The sequence below is a fragment of the Idiotropiscis lumnitzeri genome, chromosome 2 (genome assembly GCF_059441095.1).
Source record: "Idiotropiscis lumnitzeri isolate Australia: NSW breed Sydney's pygmy pipehorse chromosome 2, RoL_Ilum_1.0, whole genome shotgun sequence".
Taxonomy (NCBI): Eukaryota; Metazoa; Chordata; class Actinopteri; order Syngnathiformes; family Syngnathidae; genus Idiotropiscis; species Idiotropiscis lumnitzeri.
The window spans coordinates 5,034,500-5,051,414 of NC_142392.1; the positions used below are offsets into that span (position 1 = coordinate 5,034,500).

Below are 16,915 nucleotides of genomic sequence, written 5' to 3' on the forward strand. Positions count from 1 at the left end.
TCCTCTTTCCCCTCTCATTCCGCCCTCTAATAACGACGAGGGCTCGACAAGGCGGCGGGGCCCGGCTCGGTTATGTAAGCGTGCTCCGGCGGCCCCGGCGGCTCGGAGGATGTGCTGACAGCATGCTTTCTCGACATCATTAGCGCGCCATCGCAGCTGGCTCGCAAACGGTCGAGGGAGGGGGCGGGGCTGGAACCGTTCCCGTAATTCATCCACAGCAAAGTCAAATGACATGCAAGTAAGTTACAATCCCGGCGTGTCGTAAGTCAGCGAGCCCAGACAGAGTCAAGATAACCAAAGATGCGCCACAAAATCCAAATAAAGTCGCATCGTGGTTGATTGGACTGCTCCTTCTGCTGTTTGTGCCTTGGCCACCAGGAGGCAGTAAAATACCCACAAATAGATGATACTTTTCAGTCAGCATTCGTTCTTCACAGAGGATAAAGAATATATGCATGCGAGTATCATTATAATATTTGTCTACAACATCACATTTTGGCTTGCAAAAAAATAAAAAATAAATAAATAAATAAAAAAATAATGACCAAGCAACAGCTCGACCATCCGGACCGAGTTCACTTTGCGGATCAATTCAGCAGCTTCTTGGCCACACAAGTTAACATTGAGCTGTTGACTTTCCGTCTTTCTCCGCAGTGTGTTTAGCGCAAGCAGCTTGGCAGTCGCTGACACTCGAGCGGCGAAAGGACTCGGCCTAGCAAGCACCTCGAGCGCTGAGTAAACATCCGCTAGGCACAAAAACACACCAAGCGGAGGATGCGCACAATCCCTTTAGCCTTAAAACTTTGATGCCGAGGGAGAGGTTGCCGCTGCCATCCGCCGACCCCCCCCTCCAAGTTTGGATGGAAATTTCGAGGGCGGGTGAGGGCGAAGCGGTGGAGCGGAAACTTTTTTTTCCCCGCGGCGGTGAGAATGCCCGGGGAGCGCCGCAGAGCGGCGGGAACGAGCGGCGTGGTGATGGTTGACAAATCTATGGCTTTGTTTATGCCATCAGAAGCCAACTTCCATTCCTGCGATTGTGCCTTCCGCTTCTCTCCAGAGGGGGGGCGTTTTTCAACAACGCTGTAGTTACGTAACATCTGTTAAATTGCCAACGAGTGTCTGCTTGTGTTTGGCATCCTGCTTGGATGGAAAACAGGCTTAGCTTGGTTAAGCCACGCCCATATTTGGCAGCTCACCCTGGTCCAGTGACACAGTTTCATTGCCCTTTGCGATCCGATTGGCTCGCAAGGTGAATCGTTTTTTGTTTTTTTTCCCCCAACATGCTGCAGCATGTTTGCTCCCACTGCCAGCGCAATTCATCATTTCAATTGTCAACACAGAGGGGGTCGATTTTGACTTTTCAAGTGGACAAAGGAGAGACGGGTGGCGAGGGGGGAGGCGCCGAATTAGCAGCCCGGCACATCTCTTCTCCCGAGTGGGAGACAGTGAGGAACGGCATGATGGGAGAATTGAGACTTGATTTGTACCCTCCCTCTTCCCCATGAAAAGGCGGGCACCCTCGAGGCAGGAAGGTGGCACACAAAGAACGGATTGCACACAACTGCGCAAAAAACGTTACACAACCCAAAGTCCTCGCTGCTTTAATTACTCACAGTTTTCCTCATTTTGTGCAGCTTCTTTTGGAATAGGATGAATCTTTTTTTTTTTTTTGGACAATGATGTCATATATAGTTGAGGCTTACCGTCACTGGGAAGTTAAAGCTGCTTTCAAAATGTCCGCTGCTGATGACTGGGCTGAGATTTCCTGCAGCAAAGACACAACCCAAAAATATTGTTTTTAGTATTTTTTGTTCATGGTAGTTTTCTAGTGACTTTCTACTAGTCTATGATTGTCTAAATTCCTGTTAGAATTACTGCCCTTCCAATTGTTTTGGCAACAAAGCATAGTGATATAGATATATAGATATTGAGATCAAAATTTAAAAACCTACATTGAGGTACTTTTTTTCATCCATAAACAACACAGGATATGAAACCATTTTATTTGCGGAAATATACTCAAGAATCCATTTTAATTCAAATTGATTTTCTGTAGAAAAATAAATGAAAATATTAACGAATCATTTGTTTTCAAATGGGAATGTTGTTAATTAATTCCACCCCCCCCCCCCAAAAAAAAATTGTAATGTCTGGAGCATTAGGATATTGCACAAACACATTTTGTAATAATGAGTCAATAATTCAGAATGTGAAAGAATTAAACAGTTCGCAGCTCCTTCTGGTATGTGCAACTTGGCCACCGGGGGCAGTATAATATAGTCACTTCAACGCAAACTAAGAGGACTTTAACAACTACCGAAGTAAATGCGGAAATTAAATAAATAAATACATAAATGAAAAAAATCCAAACTATGTTTCACTCCTAAATCAGGAGGTCACTCGTATCTTCAATTTATTTTTAATATTACAAAAACATTTTATATTAAATATATCTGGAAGTTGTTGAGTTTCAGTTGCGTAATCTACAAAAAATAAATAAATAAATAAATCATTGTCATTATTGCGGAAGGTGGTAGTATTTTTAGTCCATGTTGTGTCCTTAAGTAATATTACACAAACAAACAAAAGTGACAGTTGTGCCTCCGTGTGCGTCTGCAGTTTGATGGACCACCGAGACGACGAGAAGGTTCTTCAAGGAGACCCCAGAGTCGTCTTGCAAATGTGTTGTGTCAGAACATCCCCTTCTCTTTGCACTTTGGATGCATGGGGGGGATGGGGGGTTGCGGGTCTGGTGTGGCCCAAATGCACGGCACCGGCACTTTTTGTCTACACACCCTGCTTAGTGTGTGCGCGTGTTTGTGTCCGCTGAGGAGTCTTGACAATGACAATGCACATCAAGCGCAAGCCTGCAGCCAAATGGCCAGCGTTGCGCGTTGCTCGCGTTGTACGTGGACAGCAGGTCAAAACACACACACACACACACACACACACTGTACAAGGAGTGTCACAGGAAGTTGTGCTAAAAGTGTAGCGGATACATGCCGACTCAGCGGCCTTGAAAGCATTAAGGGCAGACAGGAGACGGGCAAGCTTGACGTAGGACGGAGGAACAAGCTAATGGTAAATAAATCAAGTTGCTCCCAAATAACCTTGAGGTTAAAGTAAACAACAGCACAAAAGAAGATAAAGTCATGCTTAAAGTCGTAATTCAAAGCGATGGGTAAGGGTTTTCTTCTAGGGTGGAAGATTTCTGCACCGCAAGGTGTGACATGGCAAACTTTGAATGTTTTGGAGCTACGATGCACAATTTGATGTGAAAACTTGCATAGGGTGGGACAAAATATGTATACCTACAAGAGAAAGACAAAATCCTAGTTTTCCTTTTATTATTTTTAATAATTCAGAATGGATAAGCGGACAGAGAATGGATGTCTGACTATTTAATTTTTTTGTAACAGTATGCCAAAAATCGTGGTTCGATACGCACCTTAGTTTTAAGGCCAGTTTGGATCACATTTTTAAGTTCTTATTTTTAGGAATGCGCATCATGAACACTCCGCCTTTGTTTAGAGAAAATGAACAAGGCAGATTGAACAGCATGATTTGTTATACAGTCAACCCCCACTATTTGCAGGCCGTGCGGTCCCGCGAATATAAAAAAATAAAATTCCATGTGAAATTGACGCCCAATGAAATTCATTTGGGGGGAAAAAAATTTTAAAAATTCAAAAACCTGCAAATATATAAAAAAAAATCCATGTAAAATTGACGCACAATGAAATTCATAGGGGGGAAAATGTTTTCAAAATATATATATTTAAAAAACTGGCAAATATAGTAAAAAAAAACAATCCATGAGAAATTGCCGCCCAATGAAATTCATTGGGGAAAAAATGTAAAAAAAAAAAATTAAAAAAAGAGAAACATTTCAAAAACCCTGCACAAACATTAAAGATACTTTTTCCACAAAAACGAGTGGTATGGGTGGAAACTACAACGTATGAAGGGGTCACCTGTATTTTTTTTTTTTAAGTCATTATACTGTCTAAATTATTCTAAGTATGATGTACTGCAAACAGAAGGGTACAAGCGATGAACGACATTCATAAAACTTTAGCTGGACTGGAAATAGCAACGGGAATCAGGAAGGGTCAAGCCAACGGGGCGGCGGCACATTGACACACAAATGATGATCATACCTCATCGATTTGTGTGCAGGACTCAGCAAACACACGCAAACAAATGCCGGCTGGCTTCCACGCCAGCTGGAGGATCAATGAAAGGGCCCGGACAGCGGGCCGACAAGGTGGGAGATATCGAGTGGGAGCGGCCTCTGATCCCGGTGGTGGAGACGGAGCCTCGGGGGAGGAGGAGGAGACGGAAGCGGGAGACGGGAAGGAGAGGCGGGGGGGGGCTCCGGCCTGGCAAAAGGTATCAGGGAGGAGAGTAATGATGGGAAAAGAAGAAGACAGGGGCGGGAAAAGGTCTCTGAGGCAAAAGTGTTAGAGGCGGAAGAGGGAGCGGGAAAGGTACATGAACCAAACCGCGCGTGTGCGTGTGTGTGTGTGTGTGTGTTGTACTATGTGGACTCAAATTCCTCATCTAGTCAAATCCAGGTTGACACGAAGAGAAAGACGGCAAAGTAGCTCGACTAGCATGTTCTGCACTGAATTTAGGAGGAAAACATACTCAAAGAGTGAAGCACAACATATTGAAAAAAAATGTTGAAAACTCTGGAACTTCATCCAAATGGTTCAAACAGTTTGGAAAAAATGACTGGAGCAAAACAGAACTTCTTGAAACAGTGAATTAGAAGTTTTCATTCCTCTGAAAATTGCTTTATTAGGAGCTTCTGTTGTGTGCGCCTTGGCCACTTGGGGGCAGTACAATACAGATGTACAGAACAACTGCAGTTTTGCAACGATAAAAAATACATATTATCTGTCTACATGTGCTGCGCCACTATTTGTGTTCAAATCTCGACTGCACTGTGACATGGATGCAATTTGTTAGCACGTCTTTGGAGTTCCACATTATCGGTTAGCATTAAGCTACTTTCGACAAAATTCTGTCAAAAAAAAAAAAAAAAAAAAAAAGATGAATTTAGCAAAGCTTTTGAGCAAACTCATGAGATTCACCGAGTACATTTGTTTGAGCTTTGAGGGATATTCCCTCGAAACGTAACCGAACAGCAATTCGGGCAGCCCATTTTGGCAGTTCAGAAAGTGCATAAATAAATGAAATACGCAATTAAGAAAAGCTGACTGATGAGGAAGTGCATTGCGTCTATAAGAGTGTGCTGCCCTGCTGCAATGCAGAGGATTCCCCCCCAACAATCCGGCTCACTCTCCTCCTCCCTGCACGAAGACATTAAAGATGGAAGTGTGTCGATGTACGCCCACCTTCCTCGCCTCGTACGTGACTCGTGTGAAGGTGCGCGTCGGGCAACTTAACGAAACATTTATGCGCATATGAAGTGTGTTCACATTTCCACGCGTGTGCTGCTGTGTCAGCAACAGTTGCACAATATTTGCCTTTTTTTTTGTGTGTCAAAAGTAAAATGATGCTGCATGTGTGCGTGCTGAAGGCGGTTGGATTAAGATCTGACTGTGGCCCAGCTTTGGAAAGAACCCCATAAAAAAAAAAAATAAATAAAAAAAAAAGGATGAAAGCACACTGTGATGACAAAAAGAGCGTTCAGAGTGAATTTGGTTATCGGCGACGTTGGCTAAATTAGCATCGAAATGATGCCCGCTGACGGCCGCCTATCTCCGCGCCCAAAATGTTTGTGTTTATTAAAGGAGTCGAGGAAAAGGCGGGAGGAAGAGGAGACTCTGAAGTTACGGCAGGAGATAATAAAAAGAGGGGGGGGGAGCATTTCGAGGAAGATGCGAGAAAGTTTTCAACATTTACCACACATGCAGATTAAAAAGAGAACTTTTGAGCCCATTTAATACGTACAAAAATGCTCCGATACTATGCGTCGATACCTTAAGGTCAAACGTGTGGCAAGATTTTTAGACAAAAAAAATCTAGTTGGATGTCAAGATGTCAGTCATGACCAGTTTTGCCAGTTACCCTAAAAAAAGTAACTGATTACTTGATTTTAAAAAGTAAGTAGTAAGGAAGTAGTCGGATTCTAAATTACTTTATTAGTTACTTTCAGTATTTTTAGTTGGGCTGAAAAAGTGGCACTGGTTTCAAACTTCAGTTTTTCGTCAATTCAATATATGACGTTAAAAAATGTTTATACTTATAATTGACAATCCACTCGATCTGCAGTTGAGTAAAAAAATAGAAAAATAAAACAAAAATAAATGCCTGTGGCCATTCATTAGAGGATGTCGCTAAACAACCAATGACATTTTTTTTTTAAATGACTTGTTTACAATTTGTACCTCCATTAACTCCAAATCTCTTTCCAAAAACACACGAGCGACTTGCCATTATTTATAGTTTAACGAATTAAGCGTCAACTATTACATTTGCGGCATTTTATCGAATAACAGTGTTGTTTTTACTGAATACTTATCTGGAGAACATTTTTTTTTTTATGGCTGGGGAGAAAAAAATTAAGACGGTTATTTCATCAGCCAAGGACAAATTGTTTACCTTCCTGAATTGCAATACGGCACATAAAGGTAATTGGTGTCCATGATGTAAAAGCTGAGTCAGCGAATATGACAGGTTATGAGGCTGGACATTTTGGAATGACACATTTGGAATGATACATTTGGAATGATACATTTGTTTTCCATACATGAAAGTGATTAAAAGCCGTCCGACATGTGCCAACAATTACATAGACGACAGATATTTCGCTAAATACGCGGCAAAAGCACTCATTACCGAGATGAAGCATCCATTACGTGCCTTTCGACAGCCCGCGCCCCGTGAAAAGGATCAATGCCGCGCTTTGGACTTCCTCCAAGGATGACTGCATTGATGAGAATGTTTCGCCATCACTTTGCGCCGAGCGTTATCATAAACGGCAAGCTCATTAGGACGCCTCTCGGCGGAAACGTGCGCACGGCAACGGGGATGCATCATCCTTCCCATTATCCCGCTGACGGCTATCGACGGAAGCACGTGGGACGCCACCTCGGAGCAGACTGGAGGTATTTGTCCAGTCAGGATGATGGCAATTCTGCTAATTACATAAAAAAATATATATATATATATAAAATAATATTTATTTTTATTTTTTTTTTTAAAAGGATGTTTGCATAAGTGTGCACACCCTCATTGACTGTGATGTGGCTGTTTTCAGTGTGATTATGCAGCAAAAGCCTGAAAGGGTTTTTTTTTTTTTTTTTGCTATAAATTGATTTCAAGGAATGCATAATATTTCGAAAACCATCCTCACTTTGACTACAAAAAAAAAATGGTCTAAAGTTATTGACGACGATGCTATTTTTGACAACTACTGTACGTCCACATAAAGTGAGAAAATTATCCTCATTAAATCCTGGCAGGATATTAAAAACTTTTTCATGAGTCTAAGGAGTGGATTTTGTTTCCCAAGATTTATAAGAAAAAAAAATCAGGACTTCCATGTGATAAAGAATCTCCTTGGCTGGGGTAACTAATGCTACACCACCAGCTGTTGTCTGCGGCCCCCTTTCACCCCTTGAAACTTGCTTTTCCCCACTGGCTGGCCCGAGGCTAAAAGGGAAAATGAACTGTCGGCTCTCCGGCTGCTGCGTCTGTGTGTCATTCTGTCTGAATATTAATGGAACCCAGATAAGCGAGTGTTGAGCGACTTGCGCGGCAACAAGACATATTGATCGCTGCCGAGAGGCGGGGGACAAAAAGGGCAAGGGGGGGGGGGGAGTCGGGGAGGAGGGTGGAGTCGGCGGCCTTCCATCCGGAGGACGCGCCGAGAGGAAGACGCGATTAACGTGCCGTCCTCCACTTCATTTGGTAAGCGCTCGCAAATGAATGAGATGGAAAGAGCAGGGTTGCAAATGGAAATTGGATAAGAGTAATTGGACAAGAGTGATAATACTAATCCCACAGTCGCTCTGTATGCATAAATGGGATGTAATCCTTTGGGCAGCAAATGTTTGGAACCACAATGGTTGTCGTTTTAATGTATGCGCCAAATAATAGATGAGCCATTTCAACGTGCTAATGTAACACCTTTAAAAAAAAAAACATTGGATAAATGTGTCACCTCAGACCTAAAAATATTTGGGAACTTTTGCGGCAGAATTGACTTGCGACTGAGAGGCACATGATTGCTAATGCCGAGAAGTGATGCGCAACCTGAGCAACAAACCTTTTTTTTTTTGTTTTTTCCTCAATTTAACATCTGCGCTTCAGTGCCCTGCAACCAATGCTTGTAAACAAAGCAAACACTTATGTCCTGACCTAAAAATGTCACTTACCGAACCAACCGGAACACTCATTTTTTTTTTTTTGTCTTGCTGCATCAACTATCCCATTTTGGGATGCGAAACATGCTCGGAATACTAAAAAGATTAGCCAGCAGATTTTATACCCCGGAACCAACATGACAAGAAACGTTGTGCTTTGTTTTTTGTTCCTGAAATGAATAAACTGAAGAAAAAACATTTGGTGAAATAAAATAAATAAATAAAACATCTTATTGGATTATTAAACAATACCACATGAGGTGTAGGAGCTATTAATATATTCCCGGATTTTACTGTAGTATCTGTGACTTGGAGCGTGTAAGGCTTTAAAAGGCAGGGCTTACCTCGGTGAGTGACGTGGGCGTCAGCGAAAAAGAGCAATTGGTTGGCTGTTAACAGGCTAACGGGTTGAAACCCGGACGCCTTGCTTAAGGGCACGGGAATCATCTAAAGAAAAAAAAAAAAAACAGGAATCTAGTCAGGAATAATCCAAAATTTGGGTTGTTATGTTCTTTTTTTTTTTAATCACAACCTTCATGCCTTCCTAAGAAAGTCAGCGCATGCATGACTAATATTATTTCGGAAAAAGTTAGAGCTGCGGTAAGAAAAAGTCAATCGCCTTTCACACTAAGCAATGTACAAGGACGTCACTGAGCTATGACCACTTTTTTTTTTTTAACATAATGGAAATAGTTTTCCGGTTCAAAAAGCACAATCAAGCCTCGAGGTTCAATTTGTGCTTCTTGTTGGCATCGAACACACACACTCATTGGTTTAAGACCCCTGGGACCCCCTTTCCACCCTCGTTCTTTTCTAATCCAGGCAATTAGCGGGAAATAATTAACGATAAAAAAATATATATAAATATATGAAAAAGTCGAGGGCAGAGAGCCTTGAAGATAGAGTTGTGCACCGTAAGCATTCAATTCCCAAGTTCAAGGTCTTGGTCCAGCCTTTTTCCCCTTCGCTCCCCTTCAAAAAAAATAAATAAATAAAAATCAAGACTTGAAAAATACACCAACACGTGAGCTAACAGTTATCTTTTAGGGACGAACTGTCTGGAAGTCTTTGTTCAAGGTGTGATGTCAGAGGGAAGTAGCTGAACGTGTGATGTAATCATTTCTACAACCCCCAAAGGAAATCATCATTCCGGCGTCTCAGTGTACTGTATGTCTCCAAGCAGTCACAGTGAACACTGGGTGGGGGGGGGGGGCAGTGGGGGGGATAGAATACACTCCTGAGCACTCCTGCCCCCTGGTGGTGTGTTTTAAGATAAGGGCCGCTTGTGCATAAGAAACATGAATAGTCAGGGGAGAAGGCTGTTTCTGCTCATTGCACCACCTTTGCCTTCGTTGGGGGGGGGGGCGTCTCAGATCTTTGCCCTCATTTCAATTCCAAAGGAGAGTGAAGGGAAGGGAAAGAGGGCTAGGTGTGGGGGGGCTGAAGATTGTTTATTTATAAATGCAAAAACTGGGAAGTGGGGAATGAAAGACATAGGAAGAGCGCTTTCCCAAAGAAACTTGTTCGCAATCACAAACGAATCATATTAATAATTGCTTAGATTTATATTGAGGCTTTAAAAGGACACTTGGGGTAGTTTAAATGTATATGTTCTCCACTTGAAAATCTGATAGAGTAGATTTGATATGATTTTATTTTATCTTTTTATGTTAGGTCTTACACAGGTTTTAAACACACTTAAACAGAACATTTTAAAAGTATTCATTAGTTAAAGTCACAACTCGATTTTAGTGACAGAAGAATAAAGAATACATATCCAGTCGTTTAAAAAAAATGCCACATTTTTTATCACAACAGCACACGTACAAAGTGCCTATCAGAGCACCTTATTCAGAAATGGGATGAATATCACTCTGTGGAAAAACATTAAATATCTTAATTTCACAAAATATGGCTATAAAATTCCATTTAGATCTTTACACTGACTTATGCAACAACAGTTTGCCTGTTTATCTATATTCTATTTAAATTCAATCTATATTAATAAAATAAAAACCACCAATTGAAAATAGATGTGAAAAGTACCTTTATGAATGAAAAATAATTGTAGGGCATGAATAAAAAAAAACATATGGCTTGTAATTATCAGTCTATATATTTTTTTTTCCTACAACCCAAATTGGTCCACTAATGGTTCCCGAGCCACTAGTTGAGAATCCCTCACTGCATTATAAAGGGTGCAGAATAGCAGCAATGGACATGTAGTTAACATCGTTGGCCAGCAGATGGCGTAAGTGGTAAAGCGCTGCCTTCAGGCAATTGGGCACGCCAAATAATTGAACGGGTGCATATTTGAATTAAAAACATATCAACACATCATTATTACCTACCAGGGTAGCCTTAACCACATAAAAAGACGATGGAAAAACGCATTTTTTTCTCACTTTGAAGAAAATGAAATGCACCTGTGCACCCCCCGCCCGCCGCGAGTGTGACGTAGATTTTGAGCCATAATTATAAACACATTGAACCATGAACCAGGCTGTCATAGTATATATACTTTAACAATCTCATTAAGAGAAGTAAAATGCATCATTATCCTGTACCGACACAATTATTATGATTATTAATGCATTTTGGCACTCTTACCTCGACGCCGTAATGGCAACTGGCGAGATGTGGAGATTCGAAGGTCCACCTACGGACAATTAAAGTCACGCATGAGGGAATAAATACTTCAAATTAATCACATTTATCTAAAAAAAATAAATATATAAATATAATTGTATATCGTCACCGTGTATATATAGTTTGTTTACCTGCCGTCCTACGCGCACGTTGCATTTTGGACAAACCCCACGTTGTCAATCACTTCCGGGTCGATTGTGGGCGTGGCATAGGATTTAGCCAGCAAAATGGCAGTTAACTTTTCGCGACACTTTGGTTTTGTACAGTTCTTCAGAAAATGTTTACAAATTAAAACTAATAAAATACTGATTGACAGTTTGTAAATTAAATTCCTTTAGCTCACTTTCAGGTAAATTTTGAGGGTGCTGATTTAAAGTGGCAGTACACATTTGTGCCACACGAACGAGTTTTGAGTTTCGCCGAGGGAATCATTGTTGAGGTAATCATTACAACAGCTGGTAATTTACACATGGTATTTTTATTCGTCATGTTAACTGAAAGCTGCTATCACCAAGAGCACACCTCCAAGTTGTTTTCAAAGGGGCCAATTTGGCGTAGCAGTTCATTTTTGTGCCACGAGAGGGCGATGTATATTATTCTATACATGATATTAAAATATACAAAACTGCAGAATCAAAATAACAATTTAAATATTTAACACAAATAAAATAAAAACAAGGATATACATGAATCCAAAACGTAGCTCACGTGTAAATGCATTTCGTTTTGTTTTAGACATTTACATAATTCTGCAACATGCATTTGGGCATGAATAAATCATTGTGTGAACAAAAAGGTACAACAATAGAAAATAAATCAAACTCACATAGAAATATAATTTGACATTATAATAGAATAGCCTCCAAAAAAGACCCCCCCCCCTTCCCTAACTCTCTCTCTTTCTCTCTCAGCCTGGGGTTTGAATTAATGTGTTGCTATTTTTAGCTCTCCCGTGTTTCCAGGGGAAACCTAATGACGCAATGACGTCAATGCAGGTCACCAGCAAGAAGAAGCAGCAGCAGACTGGAGGAATTGAGTGTTCGGAGCATTCTTTCTTTCTTTTTCATATTTCACCGAGGAAGAAGAAGATGAAACATGAGAGCAAACGGTAAATGAGAGCAGGAGTGGTGGTCGCGTCGGTGGTGGGTCGCATGCAACCTTACAGCTGCACGTCAATGGGTACCGCTCAAATTCTTCCAGGGATTTTTTTTTTTTTTTTTGGACGACGCAACACTGCTGACCACATGCAGGGTGAGCATCTTTCCCATTCTCGACCAAACTGCATGAACATTGCGTTTCAGTCAGTATGTTCGCCGTGCATTCGCGTGAACGTTCGCGCGTGCACGTTACATGAAGGCAACAAGTGCCGATTCATCCCCATTGTCGTCACGCACGCACGCACGCACACACACGCGCTCGCTCGTATATTTCCACCTCTGTGTCACGCGTGAACGTGTGTGTTTGTTTTCGGGGCGTTCACCGCCGACGTCGTCGTTCAGCACCGCGGACAGCTCACGTCGTGCGCGTCGCACGTGCACGCGCGGAGGTGGACGAGCTCGCTCGGCAACGTGCGCACAGTTCGCGTCGATCGTCGATATTTTAATAGTGAAAAATACGTGGAAAAGATTAGGCTGTGGCACTACAAGACCCCCCCCCCACACACACACACACACACACACAGACCCCCCCTCCTCGTATGACGCACATCGTGAGGTAAGTGTGGCGGGTGCCTCGGCGTGACGTCACGGCCACACATGCACATCATGTCTTGCACATTTGTGACAATTTCTAAGATGAAACATGACAATATATTTATTATGGGTGGTGTCCCTAATATTTTGTCCTATGCACCATAATATTAGAAACTTGAAAAATGAGTGAAAATGAATTTCAAACCAAAATTAAAGTTACGTGACCAACTATGGTTCAGTTCCCCCTAAAAAAGGAGCACATTAGCATAACTTATCGATAGAAATATACTACCAAAAACTTCTCAATAAATCCTAATAAAGTTCTATATAACCTGAGAAGGTACTATTTGCCCCACTCCATGTAAAATCTTTCCAGGACTAAGTTATTTAACGTATATTCAATGTGATACTTGATAAATTACAACATCAATAATGAATGGTTCCATGTCGGGGCAAAGGTTAAATGACACTGAATGTAATTTCAAGCCTGATGAAATATGACATCACAGACAAAAGCCGACGTTACCAAATATGGTATCACACCCAAAAAAGACTAAATCATATAAAGCTCTTACCAGATATGATTCAAAGAAGAGCTAAAATGGTTCCACCTCTGATAAAGTTATATATATAATTCCACGCTTGATAAAGCTTAGCTGATAAAAAGTTCAATTACTAAATGGGGTTCCAATAACTCACAGATAAAGGACTATGTCACCACATATAATTCCGATTAAGAACAAACTTGCAAAATGATAAAGTATCACAATGACAGGTTTAAGTTACCAAATATGGTTCCACAACTGAAAAAATGTGAAATACTAAATGAGGTGAACACCGCTCATGACATTGTGTGTATTCACTCAAATATATTTCTATTTCAACTGTGCAGGTGGTGGTGGGAGTGAGGTTCCAGAAGAGCGAGAGGGATCCAAGTTTGTCCTGCGTGGGTCTTTTTGCGGTCTGGGCTTGCTGTTCCTAAGACAGTAGCCAGGAAGCCCTTACCCCAAAAAGTATCGGCGCCGGACCATAGCGTCAAGTCGGGGAAAAAAAAATAATGTAAAACATTTTCCACCAATGCAACTGTGAATTTCTGTTAAGTTATAAAAAAGCATCAGTTGATTTAACCTTGCAGGTTCACTGGCACTAGAGGGGGGTAGGGGGAGGTCTGTCTCCCGCCTAAGAGGGGCCTCAGTTGGGATGCTTTTTTTTCACACAGCCCGTGAAAATTCTGGTTCTTTTTCTTTTCTTTTGGATATTTTTATTTCTCTTAAAAAAATAATCCTTCATGGATTTTATTTAATTTGGTTTTACTATCAAAGAAGCAAAAAAAAATAATTGTGAGCAAGCATCTATGAGGGAACAGTGCCCTCTTGTGGACATTTTGACATCTGCAGCCAGTTACAAGATTATATTTTGAGGGGCTAAAATTTCATTAGGTAAATATATTTAATGTAAAATTATATTTTAAACCCTTGTGTGCATAATTATACAAATTATTAAATTTATGATTACAAATAAATTGCACATCACAAAATTTAAAAAAAAGTCAATTTAAATTGAGTGTTAGAAATTTGAAATATTTATACTTTAATACAAATGTTCAAAAACGTCACTAAATTTCAATGGAATCGTTTGAATTTTATATTAAAATTCTATCAAAATTAAGTGTCACTGTAAATAAAACATCAATTTTCACATCACATTTTTCACATTTGTCAAATCCACAATGATTATTTCATGCCAGCAGGTCCAGTTACAAACATTTTTTCTTTTGTTACTAAATAGTGCATATCGAGAGAGGGACAAACGGGATAGAAAATGGACGATGTAATCAAAACAATTTAATGTACATTTGTGCTGTGAGGAGGCGGGCTCAAAGGCAGCGAGTCCAAGTAGGCCTCCAGCGTGTGTCGGTACTCCTCCGGGTGGCATCGCTTGTGCGCGGCGTGCTTGGACACCTCCCACTTCCTGCTGTGAACGGCCACGCCCCTGCGCCGCCACCCTGCCACGATGGCATCCAATGTGTCGCCGTCGCACAGGGCGTCATCTTCGCTGGAGAAGAAGAGCGCCGGGGCCGTGACAGGATTGCTGGCGAACACCCGGACGGCGCGCTGGTACACGTCGGCCGTGCTGCCTTTGAAGAGCCAGAAGTACAACATGGCTGTACTCTTGATGACACGCTCCAGGAGGGGCGCCAGCGTCCTGCCTAGCCCTGGAACATAGAATCATTACATCAATCAAAACCAGTTCAGTTTTTCTTGGGATTTTTTTGGGTTTGTTTATCCAACCAAAAAAATTGCATATATTTAAAAGAAGGCCCTCAATAAGCCACGGTAATGTTGATAATCTTCACAGATGATAAAGAATATATGCCTGTGACTAGTATGTCCCTCCACTGCTTGAGTTATAACGTAGCAACAACACGAATTATATTCACTAGCCCATCTATGGCATTTCCCATTATGTGTTTGCATTAATCGAGCAGACTTGAAAAAAATAACTTCAATCTAAAAAAAAAAGAGGAACTCCGTTTTGGTGTCCCACACTGACAGCAGTGGACAAATAGTAATATAACTGCACTTTGGTGCCCTAAACTAACAAAAGTGGAGCACAGGGTCATCATGGTGGGTAACCTGATCTCCGGTGGGGCCTCGCTCTCCAAGTCACCTAAAAGTCAATAAGGTTCTCGTTTTTCCAATAGATGTCGTATAGAAAGTGTTTTGTGTCGTACATTAAACCAGTCGGTTCTCTAAACCTGGCCCAAGCTCACCTGTTGCCATGTGCTCCAGGGTGCCAGCTACCAGGCTGTCGTAGATGTGCCCCACGACCCGGTGGGGTAGAGTGGTGTGCTTGCCGTGCCCGCGTGCCACGTGGACGAGCACCTGCGTGAAGGTGTAGCCCCCGATGGACGAGGCGTACACTAGAAGGGGCCGCTCGGCGAACTCGGGCGCCTTCAGGACCTCTAACACCTCCAGCCCATAGTCCAGCCCCCAGCGGGGCCACAAGAAGTGCATGACGCTACTCTGCACCAGCAGCACATCCATGCCCCGTTCCAGGAAGGCGTCAAAGTACTTGGCCGCCGCCCCCGGGTGGGCCCCGAGCCACGAGAAGAAGAGGAGGAGGGGGCGAGGCGGGCAGGCTTGTGATGGGATAAGAGTTCTTGGAAGTGGGTCATGGGTGGCAGAGGAAGTGGACGATGGGTGACGCGCCTGGTAGTAGGTGATGCCTCTGCTGATGGGCAGGCTGGTGAACCTGCTGACGGGTTGGGGTGGGGACGCCCCGGTTGTAGACAGCCTTTAAGGAAAACAATCGAATTAAAACATGCATGCCTGGATTACAATACAATGCAGCATTCTATAGCGTCAGCGTGACCTATTTTTACACCAGTACACAAAATGCTCTAAATACATCCATATTACAAGTATGTATGCATATATGAATATAAAAATATATATATTACCCGGTGGTGAGCGGCAGGTTGCCCATGGCGTCTCCAGATCAGAGCTGCTTGTCGTTGTCGTGACCAGCCGATGGATGGAAAAAAGCAGCCGGGTTGGAAACGGTGCCGGCGACTCTTTCTGCATGCGTGCTTCCGCTACCACGCACGCGCACTCGAGTCCCAAAGGAGAGCTACTGCGCAAGCGTGGACTCCAATCGATCACTTGCGCAGTTAAAAAGGGTCTGCAGCGTTTGATTCGGGTGACGCTTTTAAACTGCATGTCCTGTATCTATTTATTTATAGTCGAGATAAGCCAGTGGAGCAAGTTGTCACTGCCGTCGTCTAAATACGGAAACGTGAAGGTCAAAAAGGGATGAACAGGCTGGAATGCGGCGCCGTCAGGTGACTGCAATACGTCGAATGGCCACATGATGGCGACAGAGTAACGCTAAATTGGGAAAGTCAGTCTTAACCTCAGCGTCCTTTTAATCGGGATTAATCGGGTTTTTATGGATTTGTGGTCATTATAATTTGTCATTAGAGAATATTAGGAGACATTGAATCTGAAAATGATCGAATATATTGGGAAAATAAAACATTAGGTCGAAACTGGACTAAACAACCATGTATTTGCAATATATATTTAGGAATAAAAATAATGGTGTTGTCACAGCATTTTTTTAGAGTTAAAAAAAATTGGTATAAAAATGAATTTACAAAATGGCAGGGTCATACCAAAGCACCAGGGGGCGCAATTATCAACAACATAACATAATGAAGCCATCTAGGCCAAT

General features: G+C 42.1%; 2 protein-coding genes across 5 annotated transcripts in view; both read right to left on the reverse strand.

The window, feature by feature from the left end:
• Nucleotides 1-11,170, reverse strand: part of LOC148341379 (uncharacterized) — a 126,444-nt gene extending 115,274 nt beyond the window's left edge. For 3 of the 4 annotated variants that reach the window (XM_088288294.1, XM_088288296.1, XM_088288295.1), the window contains exons 1-4: nt 11,120-11,170; nt 10,950-10,998; nt 8,684-8,786; nt 1,704-1,765 (exon numbers count right to left, since the gene is read on the reverse strand). In XM_088288294.1, the coding sequence (XP_088144420.1) occupies nt 1,704-1,765; nt 8,684-8,786 (165 nt within the window). In that variant the 5' untranslated portion in view covers nt 10,950-10,998; nt 11,120-11,170. Of the gene's footprint in view, nt 1-1,703; nt 1,766-6,810; nt 7,012-8,683; nt 8,787-10,949; nt 10,999-11,119 lie in introns of those variants that run through there. The other variant, XM_088288297.1, reaches the window with a different exon arrangement.
• Nucleotides 11,171-14,503: 3,333 nt separating this feature from the next.
• On the reverse strand, nt 14,504-16,552 carry LOC148341380 (uncharacterized). The gene is made up of 3 exons (XM_088288383.1): nt 16,143-16,552; nt 15,453-15,976; nt 14,504-14,894 (listed from the first exon to the last, which is right to left on the reverse strand). The coding sequence occupies exons 1-3, from the start codon at nt 16,166-16,168 to the stop codon at nt 14,524-14,526; spliced, it is 921 nt and encodes a 306-aa protein (XP_088144509.1). The 5' UTR covers nt 16,169-16,552; the 3' UTR covers nt 14,504-14,523.
• Between the last annotated feature and the right edge of the window lie 363 nt (nt 16,553-16,915).